At 39.4% G+C, this 17,139-nt stretch overlaps 1 protein-coding gene across 2 annotated transcripts in view; it reads right to left on the bottom strand.

The window, feature by feature from the left end:
- Positions 1-17,139, bottom strand: part of AOAH (acyloxyacyl hydrolase) — a 240,538-nt gene that overhangs the window by 198,587 nt on the left and 24,812 nt on the right. Inside the window, exon 2 of one of the 2 annotated variants that reach the window (XM_004385300.2) lies at positions 13,046-13,141. In XM_004385300.2, coding sequence (XP_004385357.1) covers positions 13,046-13,141 — 96 coding nt within the window. Of the gene's footprint in view, positions 1-10,427; positions 10,548-13,045; positions 13,142-17,139 lie in introns of those variants that run through there. The other variant, XM_023739575.1, reaches the window with a different exon arrangement.

Here is a 17,139-nt window from a genome sequence, read left to right as displayed (position 1 = left end):
CAAAGACACAAGGGAAAGATTAGTCCAAAGGACTAATGGACCACAACTACCACAGCCTCCACCAGACTGAGTCCAGCACAGCTAGATGGTGCCTGGCTACCACCACTGACTGCTCTGACGGGGATCACAATAGAGGGTCCCAGACAGAGCAGAAGAAAAATATAGAACAAAATTCAAACTCCCCAAAAAAGACCAGACTCGCTGGTCTGATTGAGACAGGGTATAGCCCCTGGACACCCTTTTACTCAGTACTGAAGTCACTCCTGAAATTCACCCTTGAGCCAAAGATTAGACAGGCCTATAAAACAAACAATAACACGCGTAGTTCAATCATGTATAGGACACTAAATGGGCACACCAGCTCTAAAGCAAAGATGAGAAGGCAGGAAGGGACAGGATAGCTGGACGAATGGAAATGGGGAACCGAGGTTGAGAAGGAGAGAGTGTTGATACATCTGGGGTTTGACAACCAATGTCACAAAAATAATGTGTATTAATCATTTAATGAGAAACTAATTTGCTCTGTAAATTTTCACCTAAAGCACAAAAAAAAAAAAACCCATAGAATGGGAGAAAATTTTTGTAAATCACACGTCTGATGAATTGCATAGGCTACAAGAATATGTAAAGAATTCTTACAACTCAATAATAAAAAGACAAGTAATCGAATTTTAAAAGTCCTAATAGACATTTCTCCAGAGGAGATATATAAACAGCCAATAAACACATGAAAAGATGCTCAGCATCATTACCCATTTGGAAAATATAAATCGAAACCATAATGGGATACCACTTCATGCTCCCTAGGATGTGCGCAATAATAATCAAAGACAAATAATAACCAGTATTAGAGGATGTGGAGAAATTAGAACCCTCATACATTACTGATGGGAATGTAAAATGGTGCAGCCACTTTGGCAAACAGCCTGGCAGTTCCTCAAACAGTTAAACATAGAGTTAGGATATGATCCAGTAATTTCATTCCTAGTATATACTAGGAGTAGAGAGAAATGAAAGCATATGCCTACACAAAAACTGGTACATGCATGTCCATAGTAGCAGTATTCATAATAGCCGCAAAGTGGAAACAACCCCAGCATCCACCAGCTGAAGAATGGATGCATAAAATGCGGTATCGCTATACACTGGAATATTAGTCAGCTGTAAAAAGTAATGACATTCTCATTCATGCTACAACACTGATGAACATTGAAGACATTATGCTAGGTGAAAGAAGCCAGTCACAAAAGACCGTATATTTTATGATTCTGTTTATACGAAATATACAGAATAGGAAAATCCATAGAGCTGGAAAGTAGATCAGTGGTTGCCTAGAGCTAGAGGAAATGGGAGAATTGGGGGGTGACCATTAAGGGTGCAGGGTTTCTTTTAGAAAAAAAAAAAAAAATCCAAACCCGTTGCCATTGAGTCAATTCTGACTCATAGCAACCCTATAGGACAGAGTAGAACTGCCCCATAGGGTTTCCAAGGATTGGCTGGTGGATTCAAACTGCCCACCTTTGGTTAGTAGCCAGGCTCTTAACCAGTACATCACCAGGGCTCCAGAGTTTCTTTCAGAGTTAATAAAAGCATTCTAAAATTGATTGTAGTGATGGATGCACCACTCTGTGAATATACTAAAAGGCATTGAATTGTTCACTTTAAATGGGTGAATTGTATGGTATGTTAATTAAAAACCTTAATAAATTTAGTAAAAAAAAAAAATTTCTTCTCTGTTGGGTGTTCCGTTTTAGAGGCACTACTACGTAGAGTTTCAAGAAGGCCAAGTTCCAGCACCAGCTAACCGCCTTCTGACCTTGGGTAAGTTGCGTCTTCTCTCTGGGCCTCAGTTTGCTCATCTCAAAGATGTGGAAGTGGGATTTAGTCCCCTTCCCTATCGCACCTTATAAATTTGGAGAATTATGTAAGAAACATTCTACATTAAGAGAACTGGCAAGGCACTTTGAAAGCGAGTTTAAAGTATTGCTAATGTAGAACTAGTTTAACATCTTCTTCTTGTTGTTAGGTGCCATTGAGTCGGTTCCAGCTCACAGCGACCCTGTGTACACCAGAACTAAACACTGCCTGGTCCTGAGCCACCCTCACAATCGTTGCTTTGTTTGAGCCCATTGTTGCAACCACTGTGTCAACACATCTTGTTGAGGGTCTTCCTCTTTCTCACTGACCCTCTACTTTACCAAGCATGATGTCCTTCTCCAGGGCCTGGTCCCTCCTGATAACATGTCCAAAGTACATAAAACGAAGTCTCAGCATCCTCCCTTCTAAGGAGCATTCTTGCTGTACTTCTTCCAAAACAGATTTGTTCATTCTACTGGCAGTCCGTTGTATATTCAGTGTTCTTCGCCAACACCATAATTCAAAGGCATCAATTATTCTTTGATCTCCCTTATTCATTGTCCAGCTTTCACCTGTGTATGAGGTGATTGAAAATACCATGGCTTGGATCTGGCACACCTTAGTCCCAAGGTGACATCTTTGCTTTTCGAGACTGTAAAGAGATCTTTTGCAGCAAATTTGCCCAATGCAGTACGTCGTTTGATTTCTTGACTGCTGCTTCCATGGGCATTGATTGTGGATTCAAGTAAAATGAAAGTTTAGCCTAGAGCAGAGCAATTTAAAAACTGACATTACAGTGTTCTTCGATAGACTTGCAGTGTTGGCTGAAAGGCAGAGAAAATTCATCTTCTTTTTAGTGTGATAAGAGGTATGTATGTGTGTGTGTGTTTAATTCCGTTTTGCTCAAGTCAAAGTGAATGGCTACTGTAAGGCTCTCCTCACCCTCTGAGCAGGACCATCTGACCAATTAGTTTCCTCAAATGGATTCTGTGATTGTTAGTGTGGGAGACCCCTCAAGCAGTAGTTAATGTAGGACATGATTTGGACCTCTGTGAGCTAAATATTAAGATTCACATGGAAGTTTATTGTATAAATATGCAAAAGTCTCTGGAAAGAGCGAGAAAATTCCCAGATAACTATGATCAGAAGGTAACCTGACTGCTATTAATAAAACTGATGAAAAGATTGGCATTAATATATTGATATTAACCTACCTAAGGTTGGCCAAGGAGCTCTCGTGGCACAAACTTTAAACGTTTGGCTGCTAATCTAAAGGCTGGTGGTTTGGACCCACCCAACTAGCAGTGCAGAGCCCCGGTGGTGCAGTGGTTAAGAGCTCGGTTGCTAACCGAAAGGTCAGCAGTTTGAATCTACCAGCCACTCCTTGGAAACACTATGGGGCAGTTTTACTTTGTCCTATAGGGTTGCTACGAGTCGGAATTGACTCGACAGCAAATGGTTTGTTTTGTTTTTTTCATCTAGCTGTACCATGGAAGAAAGGCATGGCGATCTGTTTTCATAAAGATTACAGCCAAGAAAACACTATAGGGCAGTTCTACTCTGTCACATGGGGTTGCTATGAGTTGAAATTGACTCAACAGCACCTAAGAACAAAGTTGCCCAGGAAAGTACAAGAGCACTTTATTTCTACAAATTCTAAAAGTAAGGACTTGGAATACCATAGAGAGGAAAGAAAAAAAAGTGTGGCATTCCAAACAACAATGGTAGATAAAAAGGGTCAATTGTGTAATCATCATACATTATGTGTATATTAGGGCTTCAAACTGGTTCTGCTTGGTTCCTGGACAATGAAGCAAAACCCCAATGGAGCAAATTTTTTAAATGTGAGTGAAGCGGAATACTAGGCAGAATGAAAAAAATTATGGGTCAAAGCCTGCTAGAAACTTAATCTCCCTTTTAGAAAACAGGGGCAGCGTGCACACTACACACCAGCCAAATCTCTTGACTGGCAGAGTCAGAAACAGTGGTGCCCCACTCAAAGGTGGTGGTCGACCATGCCACTCTGAATGCGTGTAGCTCTCCATAGTCCTGACAATAATCCAATCGCCTGCATCAGGCTCCTGAAAGGGCTTTCTATGCCTCTTCCGAGTTCCCCACTCTAGGGCTTTGACCTGTAATTTGTCCTGTTCCACTTATCATTCCACTTCACCCAACTTTTAAAAATTTGTATCTGTTCTGATTTCGCTTCATTAGCCATGACTGAACCAGTTCAAACCGATTTGAAGTGCGTGTGTAGATAAAACATAAATCATTCCAATTTGTAAGTCACTTTCATGTTGTAAGTCATGTAAGTCACCTTCACTGTTTCCTTTCTCTTACGAATCTTTTGAGAAATTAGTTCTTTTTATCCTTATTCTATAGGCAAGAAGAACATTGAGGTTTAGAGAGCTTAAGACTCACTTAAGATCACAGACACAGTAAGTGGTTTGGCTGAAGTTAAAAGCCTTGTACTCCAAAATCCATGCTATTTGTTATATACATTTCAAGACATTTAGGACATTCTATCTGATGCCTTACCTACCTCAAGTATGGCAGGTATTGTTATCTACTCTAACTACGAATGAGACATTTGAAACACAGTGAAACAATGGCCACACATTTAATTTTGTGGCTACAGTTTTTAGGATGCATGTAGAGATTCAGTACTTACAGAATATGAGAAGAGATGCCTTCCTCATTTTAAGTCTACACGAGTTTTTAACTACCACACTCCATGGAGGTAAGCTTTCTGCCTAGGTAACCCAAGAAAGTGAAGTTCTAGCAAGACTCTCAGGGCATAAGATTCTGCTGACCCCTGGTGAGAATGATTCCATTAATCATTTTCCCATTAACAATTCTGAGGTTCTTCCAAGGTGTTTACTAATGAGAGCCGGAGGCAAAAGCAGAGGGTGAAACGGAAGGTCGGAAATGCTTTGCAGAATTCCAAAAATTGTCTTTTGCAGGCACAGGAAAGGCCAAGATGATTTACCGAGTGATTATTCTCAAGAATGTTCCTTACATGCTTTCTCGGTGAAGCTTATGCTTTCTGCACTTGTTTAGCTTTAGAGGTAAAAGCAATACTACTTAAAAATAATTTTATAAATACAGTAAAAACTTATGAAAGCCGGCACCTGTGTAAGGTAGAGAAGGAAAACTAAAATATTTTCCACTAAAACAAGTGATAGAAAAGTGGTAAGACTGCACCCCGTCAAAGATGAAAAATTTGCAAGACCCGGAAAGACAAGACACGGCAGTCCCGTCGAGTTCCAGCTCTCACAGGTTTCACTGTACCAACTGTGCTGATGTGCATCAATCCACCTTTTCTGCCCCCATTCTCCTGGCTTACCAGACAGAAGGCAATGATGGGTTCAAGCAGGCACTGTGGTTCGGGCCTATTATGTTTTCTGGAAGGAAAAATCGTTAACTAGGAGATTATCTATGTCATCCCCCCGCCTCGTACAACACACTTCACCATTCTGTGCACTGTTTTCCACTTCATAAAATGAGGACAATGATGCCCACCCTATCTTTCTGCCTGTCAAGTGTAAAGAGCCTTTAACCTGAATTGAGTACCGTATTCCAACTGGAAGCAAAACTTCAATTAATAAAATGAAAATGACCAAAAATAGCCTACTTAATCCTTTGAAATCTCCCCGTTGAAAAGACAATCCACCATTAAAAACCGAAATCTCTGCCTTGCTACCCCTGGTGAAATGCTAAGTTCTGTTTCACCAGAATCTGGTTTTCCTGCCTCTCATTTTACCTCATCAAACTCTGAAATTTCCTGTTCTGAGTCCAAAGGAACCGAGATAGTAACTTGATTAGCAGTAATCTTGGTTCGGGTTTGTTTTATGTTTTGTGAGTACATAAAGAAGAGAAACTAATCTAGGAAAAAGGATATTTAGTCAGTCTTTCATCTTTGGACAACACAACTTTGCCCAAAAAGAGGAAATAAAACTCAATGGTACAAATTGTTACATCTGTCAGCGTGGTCCATTACACAGAAATGGCAACCAATTAAAACAAGTCTTTAATGATAGTTTTGACTGTGCTTCATTATTTTCTTTTGTAAAATGGTAATAATATTTCTAATCATATTTTCTTTATCCAACTCCGAGATGTAAACATGTAAAGTAAGGTTTATGAAAGATTGTGAATGTCAAATAATTGGGGGATGGATAAATACAATTTGAAACATTTACGTGGTGAAGTACTACAGAATAATTTAGATGTTTGACCTAAGTCTATATGTCTTAATATGTATAAATCTCAAAACTATCATGTTGAGTGACAAAAGAAAGTTGCAAGGCAGTACATACAGTAGACCATTTATGTAAAATTAAAGCACCCAGAATAAAGACTCTGGAAAGATTATGGTGGAGGCAGAAGCGTTTTTGAATCTCTCTGAATTCCCATCCTTCCCACCCGTCCCCACAAAATAGACAGAGTAACTAGGTAGCAAAACCAAAAACCCACAGACAACAGTTATAACAAAACTAATTGATAAGGTATCCCGGAGAACTCCAAAATACAATTTGTTGTTTTTGTTAGTTGCTTTCAAGACGGCCCTGACCTGTAGCGATCTCATGTACAATAGAATGAACATTGCTGGGTCCTGCTCCATCTTCATGATCGTTGTTATACTCGAGTCCATTGTTGAAGTCACTGTGTATTTTGAGTACCTTTCAACCTCATCTTCTAGCACTATACTGGACAATCTTTTGCTGTGATCCGTAGGGTTTTCAATGGCTGATTTTTGGAAGTAGATCACCAGGCCTTTCCTTCTAGTCTGTCTTAGTCTAGAAGCTCTGCTGAAACCTGTTCACCATGCGTGACCCTGCTGGCGTTTGAAATACCCATGGCATAGCTTCCAGCATCATAGCAACATGCAAGCCACCACAGTAGGACAAACTGATAGACCGGTGGTGGAAAGCACAATTAGGTGAGGACAACCGCCAACAGCCACAAGGCTTGTGGCTTACCAGGGTCGGTGTGGGAGAAAGCGGAGGGAAGCAATGGGATGTCGGATGAACCTGAAAATAGGGGAATTACAAAACAGCCAGTAGGTATTGACTGGAAACCATGGTGGGCCCATTTGAGAAAAGCAGCTGAAGATGGGTACGGTTTTGCCCACTACAGTACCAGAGGAGTGCAAGGGGCCCATGGTTAGAACAACTAAAGGGGCTAGAGTGGTCTGCCACCTACAGACTCCAGAAACTGACCCATCCGTCCAGGACAGAGCCCACACTGAGGAGAAAACACTGGAAGTAGAGTAAAAATTGAGCTGGATATAAGCAAAGCAAAGAAAAAGTCCAGATAAAAGAGGGAGGGAGAACCGAATCAGGAGATCTCAGGAAGCAAACTGCCATATTGTGTTTTAACACTGAAATAGACTTTATTTTTTAAGGTAGTTTGAAGTTTACAAAAAAAAAAAACTTGTACAGAAAGTGGGGAGAGTTCCAACATGCCCCTTCTTCCCCCTGCGCGTTGTTTCTCCCATTAGTACCATCTTGCCTCCAAGTGGTTCATTTGTTACAATCAATGAAACTAAAGTTCATAGTTTACATTAGGGCTCACTGTTTGTATTGTACAGTCGCATGGGTTTTGATAAATGTGTAACGCCATGTGTCCACCATTACCGTATTATACAGAATAGTTTCACTTCCCTGAAAATGCTCTGTGCTCCACCTATTCATCCCTCTCCCTTTTCCTTCTGAATCCCTGGCAGCCATTCATCTTTTCACTGTCTCTATAGCTTTGCCCATTTCCAGAAAGTCATATTGTCAGAGTCATATGGTATGTAGCTTTTTTAGGTTGTCTTCTGTCACTTAGCAATATGTATTTAAGGTTCTTCAATTGTTTTTCCATAGCTTAAAAGCTTATTTACTTATTTTGCTTAAGAATACTGCATCATATGGATATACCACAGATTATCCATTCACCTATCTTGGTTGCGTCTAATTTTTGGCAGTTACGAATTAAGCTTCTGTAAGTATTGGTGTGTGGGTTTTTTTTATGTGAACATACATTTTGTAACTAGTTTGGGTAAATTCCTAGGAGCGTGATTGGTGGATTACATGGTAAACTTATGCTTAGCTTTAGAAGAAACTGCCAGACCATCTTCCAAAGTGGCTGTGCTATTTTGTATTCCCACCAGCAATGAATGAGAGTTTCTTTTGCTCCCCATCCTCACCAGCATTTGTGTTGTCAGTGTTTTGTATTTTAGCCACATGTGTAGTGATATCTTATTGCCATTTTAATTTGCAATTCTCTAACAACATATGAGACTGAGCATGTTTTCATACGCTTATCTGCCATCACATATCTTCTTTAGTGAGGCAGCTCTTTAGAACTTTTGCCCATTTGGTCATTGGGCTGTTTGTCTTCTTACTGTTGAGTTTTAAGAGTTCTTTGTATACTTTGGATACAGTCTTTTATCAGATATATTTTTTGCAAATGTTCTATCCCAGTCTGTGGTTTGTTTTCCATTCTCTTAAATGCCATATTTTAAAACACTACACAAAAACAACAGAAGAAGGAGCTATGTGCATTTAGAAAAACTACCCTAAGCTACTTCCCTTTCTAAGAGTTTGGGAAAACTCATTTCACATAAAAATGAGCAATAGAAATGTATCTAGGTCAACTCCCATGCAAAGTTATTATAAGGAAAAAAGGAAGAAAGAACAGAATAGCATCCCCACAGATAGCAAAAGCATGCCAGAAGTTATGCCAAAAAACAAACAAAAAAGATTTAAACATAACACACTATTTAAAAATGAGCTAAGAGGCATTAATAAAATTATACAAGACATAAAAGGATGGCATAGATCAGAATTAGAAAAATTCAGACATGGAATATGAGAACTCAGGGAAGAATTAAAAATTATTTTAGAAAAGAAGACTAAACCACAATGAACACAAGAAGAAGTGAATACAAAATACAATGACTAACGAGAACAAAAGGCAAAAAGAAGATTTTTAAGATCAAAAAAGAATGAAAAAAGAAAAGTATTAAAACAATAGGCAAAATATTGAAGACAGGCAAAGAAGATTGGAAATGTGGGTAGTAGATTTTCCTGAAGAATAAAACCAAATCAAGGAAACAGGATTGAATACAAATTTTAATCAAGAAAACATTCCTGAAATTAAAAAATATATATATTAAAAATACACACACACACATATATATATTTGAAACCACATATATTGAGAGGTCACACTGCATGCTTGAGAATATCAATTCAGAACTATAAACAATGAGATGTATTCAAGTTAAATTACTCAACTTTATAGAAAATGAAAAAAAATGCTTTGGACAAAAACAGTAAGTGACATATAAGAAAAAGAAAATTAGATTACCATTAGACTTTCTAGTAGCATATTTAAAATACTCAGGGAAAGAAATGTGTGCCAAGGATTTTATATCCAGAAAAACATTGACTTTCAAGTATAAAGGGTATACTAGACTCAGACTGTCTGTTATCAAACATGCACGAGTTCAGGAAATATTGTCTCCATGAATCCTTCAAGGAAAGAGCCTCAGACGACACTGCCTAGAGAGACATCTACCTAAGGGCCGGTGGTGAACATTAATCATATAGTTGCTGGTAGAACTAAGTCTAAAGGGAATGAGTCTTGTATGTAATGCTGTATGCTCAGAAAACATAAACCAAAAAAACCAAACCCGTTGCCATTGAGTGAATTCCGACTCATAGTGACCCTATAGGTCAGACTAGAACTGCCCCATAGCATTTCCAAGGAGCTGCTGGTGGATTTGAACTGCCTACCTTTTGATTAGCAGCCAAGCTCTTAACTACTGTGCCACCAGGGTTCCTCATATAATATAGTACAACTATTAAAAATGAGGGCAAAATGGGAAACACTTACACAAAAAATAATTTTAACTCTCTCAATAATTATAAATTTTATTGATACTGGTAGTATCAGAATTGTAATTCTGAGACTGTTGTGTATGTAATGAGCAATAGGTAAATGAGTATTAATGGAATATACTAATTCTGTCAATCCCTTTGTCCTTGAGAACTAGGTCTTTCAGTGTGGAAAGAGGACATATAGATATGATACAGAAGAGATTAAGGAAAAAATCTTGTAGTTCCGATTTTAAATTTCAAGTGTCAGTATGAACTCTTTACATATTTTATCTTAAGAATTGTATATGTAAATGTCAAAACACATACTTCCTCTCAGTCTCACCTAGATTGACCAACTTAGTACCAATAACATCCCTGAGCCCCTAGACGGTAGTCTAGAAATACTATTTCTCACTAAAACAAACCAAGGCTCTTAGAGAAATGATTGATGTCAAACCTGGGAACGGAAATGTACAAAACAGGGCTGGAACACCTTGTCATAACAGTTAATAAGGAAATTACCAAAGATGACGTAGGGTCATGTCAAAAGAACTCAGGATCCAACTTGAAGAGGCTTCCACTGGACAAAGATGGGACAATTGAAGCTTCAAAAAGACTAATAATTACAATTGACTGAAACCATCAAATATGTTTAAATTCATGATTTCATAAAGATATTAAAAAAAACTAATTGATCACCTTAGGAAGACGATAGGAAACCACGACGTTATTTTGAAAACTGGTAAATACAGGGAAAGAATCAAGCATTTATCCTGCCTTTTCTGTATGAAGAGTACCACTGGGTGACCAACAGCAGATGAGGGAAGGTGTTTCTAATGGATTTCAACTAATAAACGAAAAAGAAATAATAGGTTAGAATATCATCATTTTGCAATACCCAATGAATTAAGGAGCACTGGTGGCACAGTGGTTAAGCGCTTGGCTGCTAACTGAAAAGTTGGCAATTCCGGTCCACCCAGTGGCTCTAAGAGAGAAAGACCTGGCGATCTGCTTCCCTAAAGACTGCAACCTAGAAAACCTTATGGGGTAGTTCTATTCTGTCACGAGGGTCGCTATGAATCGGAATTGACTTGAGGGTATCCAACAATAGCCATCAAGCATGAATAGCTGCTAACATCTTTCCTCCTCCCGCCTCCCCCCAAAAAGAGAAAACCACTTATGATGGATGGCCTTCGGATGAAAGAAAACACCTCCAATCATAGTCTGATGAAAGGAATCAAACTGGAGACCGATTAAGCCTTTGGTTGCAGATGCCAGTTGTCAGGAAAAACAGAGCATGGAGAAACAGATTCCATTACACCAAAGAGTTGCAATCAACAAAACTCAGACTGTGGGAAACTCTGTAAGTCAAATTCCACAGCTTAATTGTAAGAAAAATGGAGGGATGGAGAGGAAACTTGTAGATTAAAAGAGCCATCCAAGTTTTAAAAATTGGACAAGAATAACTACTGTGTCCAGGGAGGCCCAAATGGTGAGGAAACTTTAGAGACATGCAAGAAAATGATTACCATAAAATTTAGGATGTTGTTATTTTCGGGGGGAGGAGAGTTGTGATGGACAGGTCTTCTGCAGGGGCTGGCAGAGTTTTCTTTCTTGACCTGGGCTATGTTTACAAGGGTGTTCACCTTTTAATAGATCCCTGGGTGGCACAAATGGTTAACACGCCTGGCTGTAAACCAAAAGGTTGGAGGTTTGAGTCTACCCAGAGGTGCCTCAGAAAACAGACTTGGCAATCTGTTTCTGAAAAATCAGCCATTGCAAACCCTGTAGAGCAGAGTTCTACTCTGATGCACATGGGGTCACATTGAGCCAAAATTTACTTGGTGGCAACTGTTCTGGTTTTACCTTTTAATAACCGATGGAACAATACATTTGTTTTGTGTGGTTTTCTAGATCTTGTTTTGTTTTACCAAGAAAAGTTAAAAAAAAAAAAAAAAAAACCCACAAAGGAATACCATACATTGTTTATAAAGGTCATAGACGTGAATGTCAAAGTATAAAACTTGACACACGATACTCATTAAATTCATGATAGCGGTTGTCTCTAGGGAGGCAGGAGGAGAGTGAAACTTGGGGTGAGGGGAGGCCAAGGGGTGTTTCAAGTTTATCTGCCAGGTTTGAAATCCATAGAAGAAAGACTTGACGCAAACATGTCAAAATCTTAGCAATCAATGGTCAGTTTGGGGGCATTGTAAACATAAAAAAAATAAAAACCAAACTTGTTGCCATTGAGTAGATTCTGACTCATAGTGACCCTCTAGGACAAAGTAAAACTGCCCCCTAGGGTTTCGTAAGCTGTCATCTTTAGGAGAGCAGACTGCCAGGTCTTTCTCCTGCGTAGTAGCTGGTTGGTTTGAACCGCCGACCTTTCAGTTAGCAGCCAAGCACTTAACCACTGAGCCACCGGGGCTCTCTTATGTGTTTATACATTATTATCTCCTAGTCTTTAGTTTTTCATTGCAAAAAAAATCAGCCTGTGAATGCATATCATGACTATGCAATAAATTCTCTGAAAATACTATGGTGCTATTGCCCAGTGTTTTATACAAATCAAAGGTATAATAGCCATTGGTCCAACTACCTGACTTAGCAGAAAAAGTAATGTTGGCATCCTTAACTAATTAGGTCCCATCAAGTGAATGAAAATTTGACTCTCAAAGAATTTTATTCACTATGACTTTTTACATAACAGTATTATATAGGGGAAATAGAATTAATATTTTCTTTCTGTTGAGAGCAAAAAACAAATACAATACTTGTTGGAACCACCAATCAGTTCCTTTTTTGCCATATCCAATTCATTGAGTTCCAGGTAAAATAAACATAATTTTCGAGATTATTTTCCCATTTGAGAGTTTGAGATCAGGTGTCTTCCTAGCCTAATGCTCTGTGCTGTTATGGACGTGTGTGCATCTGTGCATGCATATGTGGTCAAGTTCAAATAAAATCATTGAAAATTATTCATTATTTTGCCCTTCATAGTACTTAAGACAATGATCACCAGATGGTAAAATCGTAATGAATGTGACACATAAAACAATTGAACATTCAACATTTTATTCCCTAAATGTCCACAACGATTTTCTTCTGTCACAATGGAAAATGAATGGCAGAGAGGAAATGCCTAGAGTATTTTGTTTTTAAAATTTTTATGAGCCCCATAACAATATCAAGTCACAGAAATAACACAAGGAGACTCTCCTCCATCAGCGCATACAGGATACAGATTCACTCATTATGTCTCATGAGTGAGAGGAAAAGCAAGCCCACCACTGAGTGACCCTTTCTGTACTTACCAGGCAGGTAGCTGCACAGTCTCTCCATGGCAGCCTGGGCTGTAGAGTTGCGGACCTGAGCAAGCTGTTCAATGACAGACACCACCACCACGCATCCTACAAGGGAGCAAAGACCATGTCAACAGTGTCACACAGAAAACGATGCTGGCAGCTCAAGGGAAAGAAAGGATGTGTATGTTTGTGTCCTTAAGAACACTGAAACCAAAAAAACAAACCCATTGCTGTGAAGTCAGTTCTGACACTGATTTATGGCAACCCGATATGTATCAGAGAACTCTGCTCCAGAGGGTTTTCAGTGGCTGGGTTTTCAGAAGTAGATCACCAGGACTTTCTTCCTCAAGAACATTAGTCTTTCCAAAACAGACAACTTTTATTTGCCATTTGCCTTTTAAAATTTACCGTGTGCATAAACACATTGTGAGTTCACATAGTGAGATGTGAAGTGTGAGAAGATCATGGGTTTGCAGGTCAGAAAGATTGGGGTTCTCAGTCCAGTTTTGCTACTTACGAACTATGTGACTTTGGAGAAGTAATTCAATGCTTAATTGCAGGTTCTTTTTGGTCATATGGAAGAAAGCGATGATGTTTAAATGAGATAGTGCATGGTGAACAGCCAGCACAGAGTAGAAACTCAATAGGTATGAGTTTCTTTTGAGCCCCTTCTTCTCCTTTTTGTAGTAGATGGCTTCATTATAAGAAGCATCATTCCTGTTCTATATTTATCATTCTGTGAGCCTGGTCAAATTTTTTTTTAATTTAATTTTTTATTTTTTATTGTACTTTAGATGCAGGTTTACAGAACAAATAGTTTTTCATTAAACAGTACACATATTGTTTTATGACAATGGTTAACAACCCCATGAGATGTCAACATTGTCCCTTCTCAAACTTGGGTTCCCTATTACCAGCTTTCCTGTTCTCTCCTGCCTTCTAGTCCTTGTCCCTGGACTGTTGTGCCCCATTAGTCTTGTTTTGTTTTATGGGGCTGTCTAATCTTTGGCTGAATGGTGAACCTTGGGAGTGACTTCATTACTGAGCTAGAAGGATGTCTGGGGGTCATACTCTCGGGGTTTCTCCAGTCTCTGTCTGGCCACTAAGTCTAGTCTTTTTTTGTGAGTTAGAATTTTGTTCTACATTTTACTCCAGCTCTGTCTGGAACCCGCTGTTGTGATCCCGGTCAGAGCAGTCAGTGGCGGTAGCTGGGCACCATCTAGCTGTACTGGACTGAAGTCTGGTGGAGGCTGTGGTAGTTGTGGTCCGTTAGTCCTTTGGACTAATCTTTTCCTTGTATCTTGTTTTCTTCATTGTCTCTTGCTCTCGAAGGGGTGAGACCAGTGGAGTATCTTAGATGGCTGCTCACAGGCTTTTAAGACCCCAGACACTACTCACCAAGGTAGAATGTAGAACATTGTCTTAAGCAACTGTGTTATGCCAAATGAGCTAGATGTTCCCCGAGACCACGGTCCCCACAGCCCTCTGCCCAGCATTTCAGTCCCTCAGGGAGTTTGGAAGTGTCTATGGAGCTTCCATAATCGGGTCAAAATTTTAGTTACAGAAAAATGGTGGAAATTGTATAGCATTTGGAGGCAAAAGACCTGGAATTGAGTCCTGGTCTTAAGATCTTGGACTCACCACTTAGCCTTTCTAAGCTTGGCTTTCTTGTTGCAAACGAACAAACCCATTGCCATCAAGTTGATTCTGACTCATAGTGACCGTACAGGTCATAGTAGAACTTCCCCATAGGGTTTCCAAGGAGAAGCTGGTAGATTTGAACTGCCGCCATAGCACTTAACCACTATGCAGTCAGGGCTCTGCCTTGTTGCAAAGTAGATAATAATATCTTTCCATAGGGCTACTGTGATGATTAAATGAGGTAATAGTGAAAATGAGTACACCTTTGAAATCACAACATATTATAAAATATTATTTTGCCTCACAGCTACAAAGCACACTGCTTGAAACATGTAGCAATACAATAGATGTCTGGAAAGATCCTTGCATTAAGTTAGGAATATACTTCTTCAGTCCCTTGATAAATGTTAATTGTGAAGTCTCAGCAGCTAGGCCTACATTCCTTGAAGTTTCTATCATCAGCCTCGATCTCCTGACCTGCTCCCGTTTCCAACGGATGGGATTTATTTTTCTTCTATACACAAGGGTTGGTCAAAGATCAGTAAGTCTGTGAGAGGAAGTTGATAGGCCCGATTGAGATAAGAAGAGAAGGCACTTAGCAGGGATCTATTTATAAGAAGGCAAAGGAAGCCTTACATCCAGCATGAAGTTCCAGGGAGCCTCAGCCCAGCAGTTAATTTACGATTGTTCATCTGCTCAAGGAGCTGGGGCCAATATTCACATACTTAATGTTATAAAAAAACAAATTCCTACCAGGACTCCCTGAGGAATGGTGTCTAATAACAGATGTGAATGGTACAGTTGTGCATTTCTAGAAGAAACGAGAGACTTTCACCTTTCTAGACACTGTGATGCCTGATGAAGCTTTGGCCTCAACTGTTCGGCACCCTCAGATCAAGCTGGGCAAAGATGGACTCTCCAAATCTGAGATAGAACGGTCTTCATAATCACAGTCTTGCTGAGCTCTGAGGAGCACCCACATTCTGGTACATTTAACCTCGTCAACCATCAAGGTAGACTGACTAAGGGAGGTTTTAACCTAATCCGTGGCACTTGAGGGTTTATATTACATTGCAATGAATTTGGTAGCTGTTACTTATTAGCACTTTTTGGTCTCAAAAACATTTCAACATATATTTTATTTTACTTTAAAAATAACTTTTCAAAACATAAAGTAATACAATTTCATTGTAGAACATTAAAAAATACAGAACAATATAAAAACATAATAAACATCACTCAGATAACCATTTCACTTGTATATGTATATAAAATATATTTAATACACGTGAATATTTTCAACATTTATAATATACTTTTACACCTTGATTTATGTCTCTGATAATCATCTACCTATTAAGTCTAGATGGAGCTAAATTTCAGCAGTTGCAACTTGGAAAGCAATTGTAAATAATGACATTGAAATGTAATAAGAGAATGCAATGTGGCACAGTTGAAAATAGAGAGGCTTTGAAATGAAACAGACTTAGGTTCAAATCCTGGATCAGTCACTTACTGTGTGACTTTGAACAAGTTACCTGGCCTTCCTGAACTTCATTTATAAATGTTTTGCCCCATAGACCATAAGTTTCTTGAGGACAAGAATGAGCCCTCACTCATCTCTAGCTTTCAGAGCCTGGCACAGTGTCTGGTCTGGAGGCTGGAGGCAAGGAAAATTTGCTGACTTGAAATGAACTGACTTCAAAGCCACCTGAGTAACATTTCAGTTGTTGGTTGCAGGAAGTCTTCATGTTGTTGCTGTTGTGAGCTGCTGTCAAATCATTGCCAACTCATTGCAACCCCATGAACAACAGAACAAAATGCTGGCCAGTCCTGTGCCATAGAGTTTTCATAGGCTGATTTTTGGAAGTAAATCTCCAGGTCTTTCTTCCTAGTTCATTTTAGTCTGGAAGCTCTGCTGAAACCTGTTCAGCATCATAGCAACAAGCATGCCTCCACTGACAGAGAGATGGGAGGTGGCTGCATGAGGTACATTGGCTGGGAATAAAACCCAGGTCTCCCACATGGAAGTCAAGAATTCTACACTGAGCCACTGGCATCCCTCTGGAAGTGTCCTTAGGAAATGCTTAATGGATGCACCTGTCCTTGCTTCCTAGCTTGGTCCTCTTGGTGATGTTCTTTACTATCTGTTACAATCTCATTACAAGACATTACTCTACCTCTCCTTCTGATGTGAAACGACCAGTGTTCTCGTTTGAGCCAAACAACAAATTCTGTAGCAAATTGTCACTATGTGCGGCTCAGAATCAAAGAAAAACATGGTGGAGGTGGAGTTGAGAACTCGAGTAGCAATTACTTTATACAGCATCGTGTCAATGAGCCACATGTTCGGAGCCCAGAGTGGATTTGAAGCATTATAGGGGTGGAGATTTGGCAATAAAACTGGGAGACCTGGCACATACACCAAGCAGAGGAGATTCCACTGTGAATTATGCCTGAGA

Source organism: Trichechus manatus, unplaced genomic scaffold (genome assembly GCF_000243295.1).
Source record: "Trichechus manatus latirostris isolate Lorelei unplaced genomic scaffold, TriManLat1.0 scaffold00137, whole genome shotgun sequence".
Taxonomy (NCBI): Eukaryota; Metazoa; Chordata; class Mammalia; order Sirenia; family Trichechidae; genus Trichechus; species Trichechus manatus.
Note: the sequence above shows the minus strand (reverse complement) of the source record. Positions and strands in the feature narration are given on the sequence as shown.